The sequence below is a fragment of the Procambarus clarkii genome, chromosome 63 (genome assembly GCF_040958095.1).
Source record: "Procambarus clarkii isolate CNS0578487 chromosome 63, FALCON_Pclarkii_2.0, whole genome shotgun sequence".
Lineage (NCBI taxonomy): Eukaryota > Metazoa > Arthropoda > Malacostraca > Decapoda > Cambaridae > Procambarus > Procambarus clarkii.
In genome coordinates this window covers 17,992,661-18,011,657 of record NC_091212.1, presented here as the reverse complement: position 1 = coordinate 18,011,657, position 18,997 = coordinate 17,992,661, and the positions used below count along the sequence as shown (strand labels likewise).

The 18,997-nt window shown below is 48.2% G+C and overlaps 1 protein-coding gene across 3 annotated transcripts in view; it reads right to left on the bottom strand.

The window, feature by feature from the left end:
• Positions 1 to 7,438: 7,438 nt before the first annotated feature.
• Positions 7,439 to 18,997, bottom strand: part of LOC123769482 (tetraspanin-2A) — an 80,728-nt gene continuing 69,169 nt past the window's right edge. For all 3 annotated transcript variants that reach the window (XM_069308789.1, XM_069308790.1, XM_069308791.1), the window contains 2 exons: positions 16,346 to 16,454; positions 7,439 to 11,599 (listed from right to left, as the gene is read on the bottom strand). In XM_069308789.1, coding sequence (XP_069164890.1) covers positions 11,516 to 11,599; positions 16,346 to 16,454 — 193 coding nt within the window. In that variant the 3' untranslated portion in view covers positions 7,439 to 11,515. The remainder of the gene's footprint in view (positions 11,600 to 16,345; positions 16,455 to 18,997) is intronic.

Below are 18,997 nucleotides of genomic sequence, written 5' to 3'. Positions count from 1 at the left end.
GGAAAAGTGTTTGAGGTCACGAATAATGCAGCAGATAAGTTAGCTCCCCGAAGTGCTCAACTGTTGCCACCCCCCAGATGCTGTGGATGTAGTAACAAGACCTCAATACTCTCCTCTCACAAACTCTCAAAACTCTTGGTCGCAGAACCACACCCATGGTCATAACTCGCAGTCAAACTCTCCTCCTAATAAGTTGCCGAGACGCCGTGGCCAACAACCATCCACTCTCTCATGTTGGCATTGTGGTAAGACTAATCACCTCGCAAGGGACTGTTGGTCCACTCCTAGATCATCACCCCCTAGACAGTTCTCGTGGTCTTCTCGTCAGTCTAATAACTCTAGGCTCCCATATTGTAAGTATCATAAACAAGTTGGTTACTACACTGCCGATTGTAGAGCTCGGCCAAGGACATCCCCCGCCTCGTGACTCCCATGGTCAGTCCTGGCGAGGCGCACAGTGTCCAAGACATTATCAGAACTTGCATAATTATAATAATCAGTCAAATTACAATAATCAGTCAAATTACAATAATCAGTCAAATTACAATAATCAGTCAAATTACAATAATCAGTCAAATTACAATAATCAGTCAAGCTACAATACTCGGTCACAGAATGCTGGAGCTGAGAATGTTCACTCCATGTCATAGGTTAGGTTATCTTGAGCTGATTTCGAGGCTTAGCGTCCCCGCGGCCCGGTCCTCGACTAGGCCTCCTTTTTGTTACACACTCCCAGGAAGCAGCCTGTAGCAGCTGTCTAACTCCCAGGTACCTATTTACTGCTAGGTAACAGTGGCATCAGGGTGAAAGAAACATTTTGCCCATTTGTCTCCGCCTCCACCAGGGATTGAACCCGGAACCTCAGGACTGCGAATCCGAAGCGCTGTCCACCCAGCTGTCAGGCATCTGTTTAGCCCTGTTATCAAGAAACCCTCAAAACCATCCGCTAACCAATTCAAGTTAGCGAGTCCTAGTGCCCGCCTGTGTACTCAGTAGCTACTCAAACTAGATTTGGACACTTGACAGAGGAGGACACTCACACTAGACCAGATGAAGATATTGACGGTACCAGAGTGAATTTGACCCCAGATCAGATTCAGACAACCTAGGCACCATAAGTCACAAGTAGTAAATTGTACAGTTTCAGGTGATGGTCCTCTCGTATCTGCCATTGTACATGGTAGAGTTTTAAAAGTTTTTGTCGACTCGGGTGCAAAAATTAATATTGGCACACCTTCAGTTCTTAGAGATATTGCAAATAAGTACCCTGTTCCATTAAGAAAGTCAGTCATACCTTTCCTGAGTGGTGTTTCAGGAAATAAATTACAAGTTAAGCGGGAAATTAACCTCTTTCTTAAGTTAAAGAATATCACGCTGTCTATAACATCCTTAGATGTTAACAGTATCTATTTTCCTGGTGATATTTTCCTAAGTTTGTACACCATGATTGATGAAAATATTGCAATGTTTCCCCATCATTGGAACATTAGTACAAAGATCACGTCGTACTCTCATGTAGAATGTTTAGATAGGGTCATGAGTTCAACCGAGAAAAAGATTATGTCCGTTCCTCGACAACCGACTTGCTAGCGTAGGTAAGTCAGATCCTTGTCACAGTAGCATACCCGAGAAAACAGTCACTCGATTGAAACATCGTAGTTGTGCAGTTGTTAAGGAGTGTGAGTATCGAGACCTTACAGGATGCCCTAACAGATTCTCGTTGTCTTGCTCACCTAGCAGCTTCCACCTCTGTAGTCAGTGGTTCAACAGTTGCTGACACTGTGCTGCACTCTCATTCTCTCACCAGAGTAAGAGTTAAGGTGCAGGGAGTGCCTGAGTTATCGGTTGTTATTCCAGAAAGTGAAATGTGTAAAGTGAACGGTACGTTTGATGAACCCTCCTGGCACACAGTGCAGGATGGTACCGTTACATTGTATGTTGCAAACACTAGTAATGCCGACATCCATCTCCAGTCTGGCACCCAAGTTGTAGATTTTGCCCAATACTCGTTACCAGTGCGAGTGGTGGACAATGTCTCCGTGGAACATAATGTGCTGTTCAGTCACACCAAGAGAACATAGATCTCAGCCAGAGGTGCCAGCGCGACACCTCAGTCCTACTCATTTCCCTCACTCCGTGGTTCAACTTATGGAAATTTTTAATTTCCAACAACAGAGCAGTTGTTGCTCTACCAGGAGAAAAGTTAGCTCTCACTCCTCTTATTAAGCATAAAATTCCTCTTGAGCAACGAATTGGACCAATTTATGTTCCAGCATACCGTCTACCCCATTCTCAGAGAGCAGAAGCTGATAGAGGAAATGTTACAAAGTGATGTAATTGAGTCGAGTAATTCACCATGGAACGCTCCGTTGATTCTTGTACCAAAACGAGATGGGACATGGAGACCTGTAATTGATTTTCGGAAGCTTATCAGAGTAACCATACCTGACCATTTCCCGCTTCAAGTCTTAAATGATTTGTTGCAAAGTATTGGTCTAAACACAGTATTCTCAACGTTAGATTTGTTGCAGGGATTTTGACAAATCCCACTTGTTGAGGAAAGTAAACAGTTGACAGCCTTTAGTACTCCCATTGGTCATTTTCAGTTCAAAAGAATGCCATTTGAACTGTGGAGTAGTCCAATAACCTTTTGAAGGCTCATAACAAACCTATTTTGTAGATTGATAGGAAATACTTTTCTAGTGTACCTTTAAGATCTCATAATCATGTCACAAGATATTCAGGCTCACTTCCAAGACCATGAGAAAGTACTTGCAAAGATCGCAAAAACAAATTTAAACATAAAACTCTCAAGTGCTCAATTTTAAAGGAGAATAATTTCCTAGGTCATACAATTACCCTTTCAGGCATTATCTTGAATGAATACAAACTTACTACTGCCCGTGATTTTCCAATGCCTAGTACTGCAGAAACCGTAAGACAGTTCACAGGTCTTATAAGTTTTTACCGTTCATTTATTGCTGGATTCTCTATTATAGCCGCTGCACTTTATAAGTTTCAAAGAAAGGATGAACCCTTTATTTGGGAAGAAGGCCAAGAACAGTCATTCACAAAGCTCAAAGCAGCATTGATCTTGTCACCTGTCCTTAGATGCCCAGATTTTTCTAAACCTTTTACAGTGGTCACAGATGCTAGTGATGTAGGCTTGGGAGCTGCATTACTTCAAACAGAAGGTCACAGAGGTCTCACAATAGCTTATGCGATCCGTACATTGTTTAAAGAAGAGAAAAATTATAGTACATCAAAACATGAAGCTTTAGCAGTCGTATGGGCTCTTAAACATTTCAGGGATGCAATTTATAATTACCCAGTTCATGTCCTTACAAATCACCACCCATTAATTCCTTTGTTCGAGAATAGATTGGAATCCCGTTGGAAAGTTTGCTAGATATTTGCTCACAATTCAAGAGTTCAATCCCAAATTTGGTTATATTCCAGGAAAGCAAAATATTGTAGCTGCAGTTATCATTGTTTTTGCTTGGCCAAACCAGAGAACTATAGTCTCCTAGACAAATGAGTTCTCTTGTTTGTTGCCTTACTTACCAGTACCTCTACCCCCATGTGTCCTATTATTACTGTATAATGCAATGTATATACTTCTTTCAACTTTATTTTGTCATACATCAGATGCCATTGTTAAGTCTACTGTGCCATGTGTATTTTTACAGTGCATGTCCTCAAGAGTTCCACTAATGTTCCAGCAACCACACTGAGGCCAGTGATCCCTGACTGCTATCACTAAGATGTTAGCCTTCTCGATCCACTCCTTGTATATAGCTTGTAAATATTGTACAGTAAATTTTGTTTTCCTGCTCTCTAATTATAATTGCCATTGTGGTTGTTAGGTCATAACTTTTGTCCCATATAAACAGATAATTATCTTGTATTATTTCCCAAGCACATGCTATTAACACAAGATGTCAATAATTTTGTTTTAGGCAATACTTTGTGTTGTATTGTTCATATCTATACTTAGACATGCATATGTTATAATGCTCTTGTTCAATTAAAGCATTGTTACCATGATTGTTCATCTATTACGTTCAAATTTTTGTGCACATGCCGAGCGGTGTTAGCACTATGCACACCTCATCTAGCCTTTAATGTTTAATCTGAAATTATATTTGTAAGCCATTATTGTATGCCACCGAGGTCCTTGTAAGCCATTATTGTATGCCACCGAGGTCCTTGTAAGCCATTATTGTATGCCACCGAGGTCCTTGTAAGCCATTATTGTATGCCACCGAGGTCCTTGTAAGCCATTATTGTATGCCACCGAGGTCCTTGTAAGCCATTATTGTATGCCACCGAGGTCCTTGTAAGCCATTATTGTATGCCACCGAGGTCCTTGTAAGCCATTATTGTATGCCACCGAGGTCCTTGTAAGCCATTATTGTATGCCACCGAGGTCCTTGTAAGCCATTATTGTATGCCACCGAGGTCCTTGTAAGCCATTATTGTATGCCACCGAGGTCCTTGTAAGCCATTATTGTATGCCACCGAGGTCCTTGTAAGCCATTATTGTATGCCACCGAGGTCCTTGTAAGCCATTATTGTATGCCACCGAGGTCCTTGTAAGCCATTATTGTATGCCACCGAGGTCCTTGTAAGCCATTATTGTATGCCACCGAGGTCCTTGTAAGCCATTATTGTATGCCACCGAGGTCCTTTCAATATCACTGTAACTATCCAGCTAGTCAGAGCTTGTCGACAAAGGACATCAACTTGGTAGTGTGTCCGAGCGGTGTTAGACCTCAATTGTAAGACGGTTGTTGTATAGCCAATCACAGAGGCAGTAAGCCCATGACGACACTGCCATAGAGCGGCATTGCCAGGCTCTCAAGTAGGCCTCAGTACCCCACAGAGCCAGAGTCAGGAGGGACCTCGGTGGGCTCCATCTGTATCATGTTGCCTTACTCAGTAAAGCTCTTGAAGCAACGACAGTGTGTAATCTCTCCAGCCACCAAGCAAGTACCTTCAACCAAAAAAATGGCAACCAAAACACTACTTACCTCTCACATGCCCCATAACAACATTACCTACTTCCCACATGCCCCATAACAGCATTACCTACCTCCCCACATGCCCCATAACAGCATTACCTACCTCCCCACATGCCCCATAACAGCATTACCTACCTCCCCACATGCCCCATAACAGCATTACCTACTTCCCACATGCCCCATAACAGCATTACCTACCTCCCCACATGCCCCATAACAGCATTACCTACCTCCCCACATGCCCCATAACAGCATTACCTACTTCCCACATGCCCCATAACAGCATTACCTACTTCCCACATGCCCCATAACAGCATTACCTACCTCCCCACATGCCCCATAACAGCATTACCTACCTCCCCACATGCCCCATAACAGCATTACCTACCTCCCCACATGCCCCATAACAGCATTACCTACCTCCCCACATGCCCCATAACAGCATTACCTACCTCCCCACATGCCCCATAACAGCATTACCTACTTCCCACATTCCCCAGAACAACATTATCTACCTGCTACATGCCCCAGAACAGCATTATCTACCTGCTACATGCCCCAGAACAGCATTACCTACAGCATTGTATTATTCTTAATACAGCAATCTTTGGACTGTTAACATCATAAAACCATCTCACCTGAATTAACTTAATTATTAGTTCCAAAAATAGAGTAAATGTGACCATTCTACCACTTATTGGCATCTGGAGAAGAGAGCCAGGGCATCAGTGGAGGAGGGCCGGGGTCAGCCATTGTTATTAGACACGGTCGCTGGAGCAAATTTTGCTCCTAGACTTCTCTCTTGGACAGCTGTGTTGCAGAAGTAAAGTGCTTCTGAAACCGACACCCAACTACGTCTACTATAAGGGAAGTGTATTATCGAAACCTGTTTATTAACTTTACATTCCTGGCCAGTTATGTTAGGGATATATAGGGCGAACCGGTTAGCACATGAGGCAGAGACAAAACCCAGGTAAATATTCCTTGGTCCTTATCTCTTAATTTAATATACCAATGTTTACTCTTATATAGCTGTCTATATATATATATATATATATATATATATATATATATATATATATATATATATATATATATATATATATATATATATATATATATATATATATATATATATATATATATATATATATATATATATATATTTATAAAATTACTACTGTTATTACAAGTGCCCTTTGACAGGAACAATTGAAGAGGAAGAAGAATTACTATATACCTAGTACTTCAGTACATTAGTTGGAGGCCAGCCACACCCACCAAGTGGATCGTCTGGCTCATTCACCCGTGTTCATACTGGTTGTCTAGGATTTAACAACAATAAGATAAGACCTTCCAATTTTAATTACTAATATATTTAGTTTAATACTGTAGTGAATATCTGCTAACCAATAATTTATATGATTGACTACATATATAAACAATAAATCCCCCACAATGTGTAAAGGATTTATGAGACATTTTAAGAAATTTAGTCAACTAAACATAAATTAACGTAAATTATAAATTTTATATAAATTCATATAAATTAAATAGATATAAATCTCACAGGTCAATTCCTCACACCCCACATGCCTCAGAACAGCATTATCCTCCCACATGCCCCAGAACAGCATTACCTACCCCCCCCCCACATGCCCCAGAGCAGCATTACCTACCCTCCCACATGCCCCAGAGCAGCATTACCTACCCTCCCACCTGCCCCAGAGCAGCATTACCTTCCACATGCCCCAGAGCAGCATTACCTACCCCCCCCCCACATGCCCCAGAGCAGCATTACCTACCCTCCCACCTGCCCCAGAGCAGCATTACCTTCCACATGCCCCAGAGCAGCATTACCTACCCTCCCACATGCCCCAGAGCAGCATTATCCTCCCACATGCCCAGAGCAGCATTACCTACCCTCCCACCTGCCCCAGAGCAGCATTACCTACCCTCCCACATGCCCCAGAGCAGCATTATCTTCCCACATGCCCCAGAGCAGCATTATCCTCCCACATGCCCCAGAGCAGCATTATCCTCCCACATGCCCCAGAACAGCATTATCCTCCCACATGCCCCAGAGCAGCATTACTTACCCTCCCACATGCCTCAGAACAGCATTACCCTCCCACATGCCCCAGAGCAGCATTACCCCCCTCCACATGTCCCAGAGCAGCATTAACCCCTCCCCCCTCCACATGCCCTAGAACAGCATTACCTACCCTCCCACATGCCCCAGAGCAGCATTACCCCCCCCTCCACATGCCCAGAACAGCATTATTTACCTTCCCACATGCCCCAGAGCAGCATTACCCCCCCCCCCCTCCACATGCCCAGAACAAAGGTGTCCCCAACACCCACAGTAACTGGTGAGTGCCTGAGGTCTACTCACAGGGGTAAAGAAACATAAAGACCTTCGCTATTTAATAGTCATTGCGCTTAACAACACTAATCAACGCGCTTATAAAAAATATTCCTTAACTAGATTTTTACAAAAACTACACAAACAATTCTTATATTTTTTTACTTATATAAAAGAACTAGGACATTGTGAGGCCAAAATCATGCGTCACAAATTATTGAATACAAATAAAGTAACTGAAAGTAACGTTAGTTACTCATTAAAAGTAATAAGCCTATCTGCCTTAATTGTTACAGAACAGGTAATGAGTTTAGCGGTACAGTGTCATCTGTGTCACGGTACAGTGTCATCTGTGTCACGGTACAGTGTCATCTGTGTCACGGTACAGTGTCATCTGTGTCACGGTACAGTGTCATCTGTGTCACGGTACAGTGTCATCTGTGTCACGGTACAGTGTCATCTGTGTCACGGTACAGTGTCATCTATGTCACGGTACAGTGTTATCTGTGTCACGGTACAGTGTCATATCTGTGTCACGGTACAGTGTCATATCTGTGTCACGGTACAGTGTCATCTGTGTCACGGTACAGTGTCATCTGTGTCACGGTACAGTGTCATCTGTGTCACGGTACAGTGTCATCTATGTCACGGTACAGTGTCATCTGTGTCACGGTACAGTGTCATCTGTATCACGGTACAGTGTCATCTGTGTCACGGTACAGTGTCATCTGTGTCACGGTACAGTGTCATCTGTGTCACGGTACAGTGTCATCTGTGTCACGGTACAGTGTCATCTGTGTCACAGTACAGTGTCATCTGTGTCACGGTACAGTGTCATCTGTGTCACGGTACAGTGTCATCTGTGTCACGGTACAGTGTCATCTATGTCACGGTACAGTGTTATCTGTGTCACGGTACAGTGTCATCTGTGTCACGGTACAGTGTCATCTGTGTCACGGTACAGTGTCATCTGTGTCACGGTACAGTGTCATCTGTGTCACGGTACAGTGTCATCTGTGTCACGGTACAGTGTCATCTGTGTCACGGTACAGTGTCATCTGTGTCACGGTACAGTGTCATCTGTGTCACGGTACACAGTCGACTGTTCACATTACATCAAGAATATGAACACACATGACGTCATAGTGAACAGCCACATGAATATTCGACACAGTAAGACATGCATTGAGACATTTATGTTCATCAACACGTTGAACACGTCTAGTGTTCAACACGTCGAGTGTTCAACACGTCGAGTGTTCAACACGTCTAGTGTTCAACACGTCTAGTGTTCAACACGTCGAGTGTTCAACACGTCGAGTGTTCAACACGTCTAGTGTTCAACACGTCTAGTGTTCAACACGTCTAGTGTTCAACACGTCTAGTGTTCAACACGTCGAGTGTTCAACACGTCTAGTGTTCAACACGTCGAGTGTTCAACACGTCGAGTGTTCAACACGTCTAGTGTTCAACACGTCTAGTGTTCAACACGTCTAGTGTTCAACATGTCGAGTGTTCAACACGTCGAGTGTTCAACACGTCTAGTGTTCAACACGTCTAGTGTTCAACACGTCTAGTGTTCAACACGTCGAGTGTTCAACACGTCGAGTGTTCAACACGTCGAGTGTTCAACACGTCGAGTGTTCAACACGTCGAGTGTTCAACACGTCTAGTGTTCAACACGTCTAGTATTCAACACGTCTAGTGTTCAACACGTCGAGTGTTCAACACGTCTAGTGTTCAACACGTCGAGTGTTCAACACGTCGAGTGTTCAACACGTCGAGTGTTCAACACGTCGAGTGTTCAACACGTCGAGTGTTGAACTTCAATGTTCCGAGGTACACATAATTATATACTTTAAGTGTACGAGATCAAGATGTATTCACGTTCATATTAACAGTTTTTATCTCAGTAATGTTAACGGTGAGGTGAACAGCAGCACCAGTGGGACCATCACCAGGTGTGGTCTTTGTTCAGGACCTGGAGAACCTTCTCTGTGGCTCAGCCGGTGAGGCGTCGTTTGCCTCCTCTTTAGTAAGTGTAGAGCCTCAGGCTGGGGTCGTCCAAGCTGCGGCCGACCCCTAACACACACTCAGGCTGGGGTCGTCCAAGCTGCGACCGACCCCTAACACACACTCAGGCTGGGGTCGTCCAAGCTGCAGTCGACCCCTAACGCACACTCAGGCTGGGGTCGTCCAAGCTGCGGCCGACCCCTAACACACACTCAGGCTGGGGTCGTCCAAGCTGCGACCGACCCCTAACACACACTCAGGCTGGGGTCGTCCAAGCTGCGACCGACCCCTAACACACACTCAGGCTGGGGTCGTCCAAGCTGCGGCCGACCCCTAACACACGCTCAGGCTGGGGTCGTCCAAGCTGCGGCCGACCCCTAACACACACTCAGGCTGGGGTCGTCCAAGCTGCGGCCGACCCCTAACACACACTCAGGCTGGGGTCGTCCAAGCTGCGGCCGACCCCTAACACACACTCAGGCTGGGGTCGTCCAAGCTGCGGCCGACCCCTAACAGACACTCAGGCTGGGGTCGCTAATAACAGTGTGTACAGTTAGGCCTATCTCAGGTCTACACTCAAATGACAATTATTTGTATTTCACAATTTAGAGAGCAACGCGAACATGATCTGTGGATGAGAAGCACCAGAACAGCGTTACCAACGTTCAGATAGATATACATATACATATGAGTTGACGTTAGTCCTGGACTATTTTTCTGGACAAAAGTATACTTTCTGGTTGGTCAATAAGCTAGTGTCACAGCTTTAATATATGGCCCGTGCGGCCCGTCCTCACAATAGGCTGGTTAAAGCAGCGGCCGTCCTCCCCAGACACATTCATCAATTTTAACATACTGTGTATAAATTGCCTTGTCCTCATATAAATTAATATTATTATACGTAAAAATTTCATGCATACTAATGCATACAATATGTGTTAAGGTTCTGTTGTATACAAGTATACAAGGAATTTTTACGTATAATATTAATTTATATATGAGAGCAAACCAATTTTAAATACCACTGGTAAAATTTATGAATGTGTCTGGGGAGGACGGCCGCTGCTTTAACCAGCCTATTGTGAGGACAGGTTGCACGGGGGATATTAAAGCTGTGACACTAGCTTATTGACCAACCAGAAAGTATACTTTTGTCCAGAAAAATAGTCCAGGACTAACGTCAACTCAAATGTATATCTATTCGTTACCTTATAGTCCCCTACTCCAAAGACCCAAAAGTGATTCCATGCGCCCGCCAACCCCCCCCCCCCCTTCCTATTACCAGAATGATCTGTTTTAGTCTGTTTCCTGATTAAATTAACTTGATTTTTGTATTTGATTAATTCCTTTGTTATAAAGTAAATGTTTAAATGTGTCAAGAGTTCAGCTCAATTACTGAGTAACTTTACATTGTCACTGATGATGGAGAAGTAGTCGTCATTGGTACTGCTGTTTCCTATATATACATATACATTATCGTCTATATCATTTGGTCTATACATACATAGTATACAGCCATATATTGTATACAGGGTGTTGGTATGGCCACTGCATCCCATAACCAAGTTAGGGGTGACAACAATGGCATTAGCCAGTGTTTACGCCAGACAGCCTTCACTTAGCCCCCACCGGCGACACACAAGGTCTAGCTCTAGGGCCCCGCCTCACAGCTATCGTAGTACCCGCTCTTGAAGCTGCGAATGGTGGATGCTTCCACCACTTGTGGTTGAAGCCCATCTCAACACCCCACCCACCCTACTCTCCTGATGTGTTCATAATGTGGTCGAGGTGGGTGAGGGGGAGGCTGTAGGGTGAGGGTGTAGGGTGAGGCTGTACGGTGAGACTGTAGGGTGAGGCTGTAGGGTGAGGCTGTAGGGTGAGGCTGTAGGGTGAGGGTGCATCGTGAGGCTGTAGGGTGAGGGTGCATCGTGAGGCTGTAGGGTGAGACTGTAGAGTGAGGCTGTAGGGTGAGGGTGCATCGTGAGGCTGTAGGGTGAGGGTGCATCGTGAGGCTGTAGGGCGAGGGTTCAGGGTGAGGCTGTAGGGTGAGGGTGAAGGGTAAAAGTGTAGGGTGAGGCGGTGGTAATGCTCTAGGGTGCTGCTGTAGAGGCTGCTAGCGGGTGTCGACAAACTCTTGGCTCTTCTGGTAGTCTCTCTTTAGTCGTATCAAGTAGCAGGCAGCCACGAAGCAGAAGATCTGTGGTGGTGGGCAGAGTTAGTGGTGGTGGTGGGGGGCAGAGTTAGTGGTGGTGGTGGGGGGGGGCAGAGTTAGTGGTGGTGGTGGTGGGCAGAGTTAGTGGTGGTGGTGGGGGGCAGAGTTAGTGGTGGTGGTGGGGGGCAGAGTTAGTGGTGGTGGTGGGGGGCAGAGTTAGTGGTGGTGGTGGTGGGCAGAGTTAGTGGTGGTGGTGGGGGGCAGAGTTAGTGGTGGTGGTGGGGGGCAGAGTTAGTGGTGGTGGTGGGGGGCAGAGTTAGTGGTGGTGGTGGGGGGCAGAGTTAGTGGTGGTGGTGGTGGGCAGAGTTAGTGGTGGTGGGGGGCAGAGTTAGTGGTGGTGGTGGGGGGCAGAGTTAGTGGTGGTGGTGGTGGGCAGAGTTAGTGGTGGTGGGCAGAGTTAGTGGTGGTGGTGGGGGCAGAGTTAGTGGTGGTGGTGGTGGGCAGAGTTAGTGGTGGTGGTGGGGGGCAGAGTTAGTGGTGGTGGTGGGGGGCAGAGTTAGTGGTGGTGGGGGGCAGAGTTAGTGGTGGTGGTGGGGGGCAGAGTTAGTGGTGGTGGTGGTGGGCAGAGTTAGTGGTGGTGGGCAGAGTTAGTGGTGGTGGTGGGGGCAGAGTTAGTGGTGGTGGTGGGGGGGCAGAGTTAGTGGTGGTGGTGGGGGCAGAGTTAGTGGTGGTGGTGGTGGTGGGGGGCAGAGTTAGTGGTGGTGGTGGGGGGCAGAGTTAATGGTGGTGGGGGGCAGAGTTAGTGGTGGTGGTGGTGGGCAGAGTTAGTGGTGGTGGTGGTGGGCAGAGTTAGTGGTGGTGGTGGGGGGCAGAGTTAGTGGTGGTGGTGGGGGGCAGAGTTAGTGGTGGTGGTGGTGGGCAGAGTTAGTGGTGGTGGTGGGGGGCAGAGTTAGTGGTGGTGGTGGGGGGCAGAGTTAGTGGTGGTGGTGGTGGGCAGAGTTAGTGGTGGTGGTGGGGGGCAGAGTTAGTGGTGGTGGTGGGGGGCAGAGTTAGTGGTGGTGGTGGGGGGCAGAGTTAGTGGTGGTGGTGGGGGGCAGAGTTAGTGGTGGTGGTGGGGGGCAGAGTTAGTGGTGGTGGTGGGGGGCAGAGTTAGTGGTGGTGGTGGGGGCAGAGTTAGTGGTGGTGGTGGGGGGCAGAGTTAGTGGTGGTGGTGGGGGGCAGAGTTAGTGGTGGTGGTGGGGGGCAGAGTTAGTGGTGGTGGTGGGGGGCAGAGTTAGTGGTGGTGGTGGTGGGCAGAGTTAGTGGTGGTGGTGGGGGGCAGAGTTAGTGGTGGTGGTGGGGGGCAGAGTTAGTGGTGGTGGTGGGGGGCAGAGTTAGTGGTGGTGGTGGGGGGCAGAGTTAGTGGTGGTGGTGGGGGGCAGAGTTAGTGGTGGTGGTGGGGGGCAGAGTTAGTGGTGGTGGTGGTGGGCAGAGTTAGTGGTGGTGGGGGGCAGAGTTAGTGGTGGTGGTGGGGGGCAGAGTTAGTGGTGGTGGTGGGGGGCAGAGTTAGTGGTGGTGGTGGGGGGCAGAGTTAGTGGTGGTGGTGGGGGGGCAGAGTTAGTGGTGGTGGTGGTGGGCAGAGTTAGTGGTGGTGATGGTGGGCAGAGTTAGTGGTGGTGGTGGTGGGCAGAGTTAGTGGTGGTGGTGGGGGGCAGAGTTAGTGGTGGTGGTGGTGGGCAGAGTTAGTGGTGGTGGTGGGGGGCAGAGTTAGTGGTGGTGGTGGTGGGCAGAGTTAGTGGTGGTGGTGGTGGTGGGGGGCAGAGTTAGTGGTGGTGGTGGGGGGCAGAGTTAGTGGTGGTGGTGGGGGGCAGAGTTAGTAGTGGTGGTGGTGGGCAGAATTAGTGGTGGTGGGGGGGGGCAGAGTTAGTGGTGGTGGTGGGGGGCAGAGTTAGTGGTGGTGGGGGGGGGCAGAGTTAGTGGTGGTGGTGGGGGGCAGAGTTAGTAGTGGTGGTGGTGGGCAGAGTTAGTGGTGGTGGTGGTGGGCAGAGTTAGTGGTGGTGGTGGGGGGCAGAGTTAGTGGTGGTGGTGGTGGGCAGAGTTAGTGGTGGTGGTGGTGGTGGGGGGCAGAGTTAGTGGTGGTGGTGGGGGGCAGAGTTAGTGGTGGTGGTGGTGGGCAGAGTTAGTGGTGGTGGTGGTGGTGGGGGGCAGAGTTAGTGGTGGTGGTGGGGGGCAGAGTTAGTGGTGGTGGTGGTGGTGGTTGGCAGAGTTAGTGGTGGTGGTGGGGGGCAGAGTTAGTGGTGGTGGTGGTGGGCAGAGTTAGTGGTGGTGGTGGGGGGCAGAGTTAGTGGTGGTGGTGTTGGGCAGAGTTAGTGGTGGTGGTGGTGGGCAGAGTTAGTGGTGGTGGTGGTGGTGGGGGGCAGAGTTAGTGGTGGTGGTGGGGGGCAGAGTTAGTGGTGGTGGTGGTGGGCAGAGTTAGTGGTGGTGGTGGTGGGGGGGGGGCAGAGTTAGTGGTGGTGGTGGGGGGCAGAGTTAGTGGTGGTGGTGGGGGGCAGAGTTAGTGGTGGTGGGGGGGGCAGAGTTAGTGGTGGTGGTGGGGGCAGAGTTAGTGGTGGTGGTGGTGGGCAGAGTTAGTAGTGGTGGTGATGGGCAGAGTTAGTGGTGGTGGTGGGGGGCAGAGTTAGTGGTGGTGGTGGGGGGCAGAGTTAGTGGTGGTGGGGGGGGGCAGAGTTAGTGGTGGTGGTGGGGGCAGAGTTAGTGGTGGTGGTGGTGGGCAGAGTTAGTGGTGGTGGTGGTGGGCAGAGTTAGTGGTGGTGGGGGTGGGCAGAGTTAGTGGTGGTGGTGGGGGCAGAGTTAGTGGTGGTGGTGGTGGGCAGAGTTAGTGGTGGTGGTGGGGGGCAGAGTTAGTGGTGGTGGTGGGGGGCAGAGTTAGTGGTGGTGGTGGGGGGCAGAGTTAGTAGTGGTGGTGGTGGGCAGAGTTAGTGGTGGTGGGGGGGGGCAGAGTTAGTGGTGGTGGTGGGGGGCAGAGTTAGTAGTGGTGGTGGTGGGCAGAGTTAGTGGTGGTGGTGGGGGGCAGAGTTAGTGGTGGTGGTGGGGGGCAGAGTTAGTGGTGGTGGTGGTGGGTAGAGTTAGTGGTGGTGGTGGTGGGCAGAGTTAGTGGTGGTGGGGAGCAGAGTTAGTAGTGGTGGTGGTGGGCAGAGTTAGTGGTGGTGGTGGTGGGCAGAGTTAGTGGTGGTGGTGGGGGGCAGAGTTAGTGGTGGTGGTGGGGGGCAGAGTTAGTGGTGGTGGGGGGGGCATAGTTAGTGGTGGTGGTGGTGGGCAGATTTAGTAGTGGTGGTGGGGGGCAGAGTTAGTAGTGGTGGTGGGGGGCAGAGTTAGTGGTGGTGGTGGGGGGCAGAGTTAGTGGTGGTGGGGGGGGGCAGAGTTAGTGGTGGTGGGGGCAGAGTTAGTGGTGGTGGTGGGGGGCAGAGTTAGTGGTGGTGGGGGCAGAGTTAGTGGTGGTGGTGGGGGGCAGAGTTAGTGGTGGTGGTGGGGGGCAGAGTTAGTGGTGGTGGGGGGGGCAGAGTTAGTGGTGGTGGGGGCAGAGTTAGTGGTGGTGGGGGGGCAGAGTTAGTGGTGGTGGGGGCAGAGTTAGTGGTGGTAGGGGCAGAGTTAGTGGTGGTGGTGGGGGGCAGAGTTAGTGGTGGTGGGCAGAGTTAGTGGTGGTGGTGGGGGGCAGAGTTAGTAGTGGTGGTGGTGGGCAGAGTTAGTGGTGGTGGTGGGGGGCAGAGTTAGTGGTGGTGGTGGGGGGCAGAGTTAGTGGTGGTGGTGGTGGGTAGAGTTAGTGGTGGTGGTGGGCAGAGTTAGTGGTGGTGGGGAGCAGAGTTAGTAGTGGTGGTGGTGGGCAGAGTTAGTGGTGGTGGTGGTGGGCAGAGTTAGTGGTGGTGGTGGGCAGCGTTAGTGGTGGTGGTGGGCAGAGTTAGTGGTGGTGGTGTTTGGCAGAGTTAGTGGTGGTGGTGGGCAGAGTTAGTGGTGGTGGTGGTGGGCAGAGTTAGTGGTGGTGGTGGTGGGCAGAGTTAGTGGTGATGGTGATGGGCAGAGTTAGTGGTGGTGGTGGGCAGAGTTAGTGGTGGTGGTGGTGGGCAGAGTTAGTGGTGGTGGTGGGCAGAGTTAGTGGTGGTGGTGGGCAGAGTTAGTGGGGGTGGTGGTGGTGGGCAGAGTTAGTGGTGATGGTGGTGGGCAGAGTTAGTGGTGGTGGTGGGCAGAGTTAGTGGTGGTGGTGGTGGGCAGAGTTAGTGGTGGTGGTGGTGGGCAGAGTTAGTGGTGGTGGTGGTGGGCAGAGTTAGTGGTGGTGGTGGGGGGCAGAGTTAGTGGTGGTGGTGGGGGGCAGAGTTAGTGGGGGTGGTGGTGGTGGGCAGAGTTAGTGGTGGTGGTGTTTGGCAGAGTTAGTGGTGGTGGGGGTAGAGTTAGTGGTGGTGGTGGTGGGGAGAGTTAGTGGTGGTGGTGTTTGGCAGAGTTAGTGGTGGTGGTGGGCAGAGTTAGTGGTGGTGGTTGGCAGAGTTAGTGGTGGTGGTGGTGGGCAGAGTTAGTGGTGGTGGTGGGCAGAGTTAGTGGTGGTGGTGGGCAGAGTTAGTGGTGGTGGAGGTCCATGTAAAGGTAGCAAGCACAGTCACTTAAGGAGAATGTCACATAGGAATTTATATAAATATATTAACAAATATATACTATATTTATCTCTAACTTTCAGAATCTCTGAGAAAAGTACTGGTATTAATGAGTAAATAGAGCCCCTGGTGGGAGCCCCCGGTAGGAGCGCCCCCCAGGGCTCGAACCCACCTGGAAGAGTGCCAGGATGAAGGCGACCCCAGCGATCCAGCCAGCCTTTGTCTCCAGGAAGGTGGTGAACCCCCGCACGCACCCCATGTGACCGAACCCGTCAACGTACCTGCGGGAGACGGGTAGAGTCAGTGTACCTGCGGGAGACGGACAGAGTCAGTGTACCTGGGGGAGACGCGTAGTTAGGTACCCCTGACACAGGTAAACTATGACTCACCAGGTACCCCTGACACAGGTAAACTATGACTTACCAGGTACCCCTTGTTGGAAATTTCTAACACTTGTCACGGTAAAATCTCTTGGAAGAGATTCAGCCTGCTCCATAATCATCTATTCTACCCATATCCCTTCTATATATTCAAGTACTGCAGCCACAAGAAGAAGAACAACTCCTTCTAGACGTCTAGACAATACCACCAGTCTACCTGCCCCACGGCCCGTCACCCTCCTCGCACCTGGCGACGCCCCGGGAGCTCACGCCTCCGAAACCAGCAGTTTAAGAGCCGGTTAATAGTTAAAGAAGTCACGAGCACCATCTGCCCGGCCGTCATCGTGTATATATAGGGCTACCTAGCCCACTACATGCCAGATTACTCCTGCGTGCTCAACTCAACAGACCCGTTAACACATCTCGGTGTGGTAACGGATTTAGTCAGCCTGGCTCACAGTATTCCTGCACCATATTTTATTTGCACGTTAACGTAACGTAAACTTGATTGCCCATCTTGTTTATTTTGCACACTTTGTATTAGAGCCAAGTCTGGATATTGTTTTGTAATTTGTTTAATTTCATTTTCTATCAAAGTAAAGTATTTTTAAATGTTTTTTCCCTGTGTTTAATCGTACAGTTTGCCTCACTGTGAAGACAACTTGCAGTTTACCTTTTTTTCCTTTTTTTAATATTTTATGTGACTGGCATTCCATCTGCCTCGCGACTGCACGAACACCTACTTTTCTCATCACTACACTTCATTACTAACACCTAGTACTTCAAGAAGTAATCCTTGTACTAGGCATTATAATTTGCTAACACTACTAACCAGTAGTTTAGTAATATTCAATTCATTTCATTAAGGCGTGAAAACGTCTCATTTTCCCTAGAAATTATGGCCGGGGTGTTGCGTCAGCCACACGGCCAGAGGGATAATAGCAATATTTACGTGATTCGAATTAAATTCCCTGTTCTTCAGCATGCTTTAATAAGAATTATTGGCTGATAATAGATTTATCGTTGATTACCAAATATATTAACATTTACTGGAAATATTTCATATAGTTCAGAACAGCTGCTCCAGTGAATACAGGAAGAACCGATTTCCTACTCTTAATTCTCTTGCCCATTTAAACGCCGTTTCATTTAAATTGTTTGCGTAGCGAGAACCTATTTGTTATCATGTAAGACAAATTAATATCGTATAATTTAAGAATAACCTTGTCTCCATCATCTCGTTAAGTTCGACAAATTATAGGAATTATTTACCGAGTTCAACATTGCGATCTGGTGCGCATGCCCGAGCCAGCCAGGGGAGACTTGGCCGAGATAGACGCCATATCAGGAGGAGTGTCCTGGAGCCTGTCAGATCATCGTCTCCTATGAATACCATCCGTGCTCCAGCGGTCTTCAGGAAGACGTGACGGCTTCATCTTAATCCGGACACCACATTCGGCAAGGCAAGGTTACCCCCGTGTATATAATTGTGGCCTTATTTATATATTAAATAGGCTGTCTTGTCGTTAGGATGTACGACTATCAAAATACACTGGAGTGTTATTATTATAGCACATCCACACTGACTTTATGAATATGTGTGGAATTATACTTGCATAGATAGAAATTACATGAGATTCGCCTTTCAGCTAAAGTTTATGGGCAAGAGAGACGATATTCCCCCAGCTCGATCATGTGTTCCAAGTGTAGCCTGCTAGGACAAGTTTACAGTGACGGGTTTTGCTGGACGCATGATACTGTCTTCTCAAACAGCTAAGCTGTTTATGTAGTTCTTTAGTAGTTAGAACATTCAATTAATCTAATGAATGTTCTAACTACTAAAGAACTACATAAACAGCTTAGCTGTTTGAGAAGACAGTATCATGCGTCCAGCAAAACCCGTCACTGTAAACTTGTCCTAGCAGGCTACACTTGCAACACATGATCGAGCTATCAATCAATTAATCTAATGATTTATTATTGCATGATTTAATATTTTATTTACATGTATATTATATTATACCAATTGATCCCCCCAAAGTTTGTATGGGAAGACAGCTCTATAATTCACATTAATCTGCAGTTCACTTATTATAATTTATTACATTTCATTTACATTTAATAAAAGAGATCCATAGGTACTGGTTCTCTAATTTTTCTTCTTAAAGAATGGTCCTTTGAAATATTTAGCATTTTTATTATAATAGAGCTAGACGTCCTCTCCCCCCTGACACACGGGGGAGAGGAAACTCACTCACCAGTGAGACTCACCTGGTACTCTAGACAGAGGTAAACTATGACTCACCTGGTACTCTTGATCAAGGTAAACTATGACTCACCTGGTACTCCTGACCAAGGTAAACTGACTCACCAGGTACCCCTGACCAAGGTAAACTATGACTCACCTGGTACTCCTGACCAAGGTAAACTATGACTCACCAGGT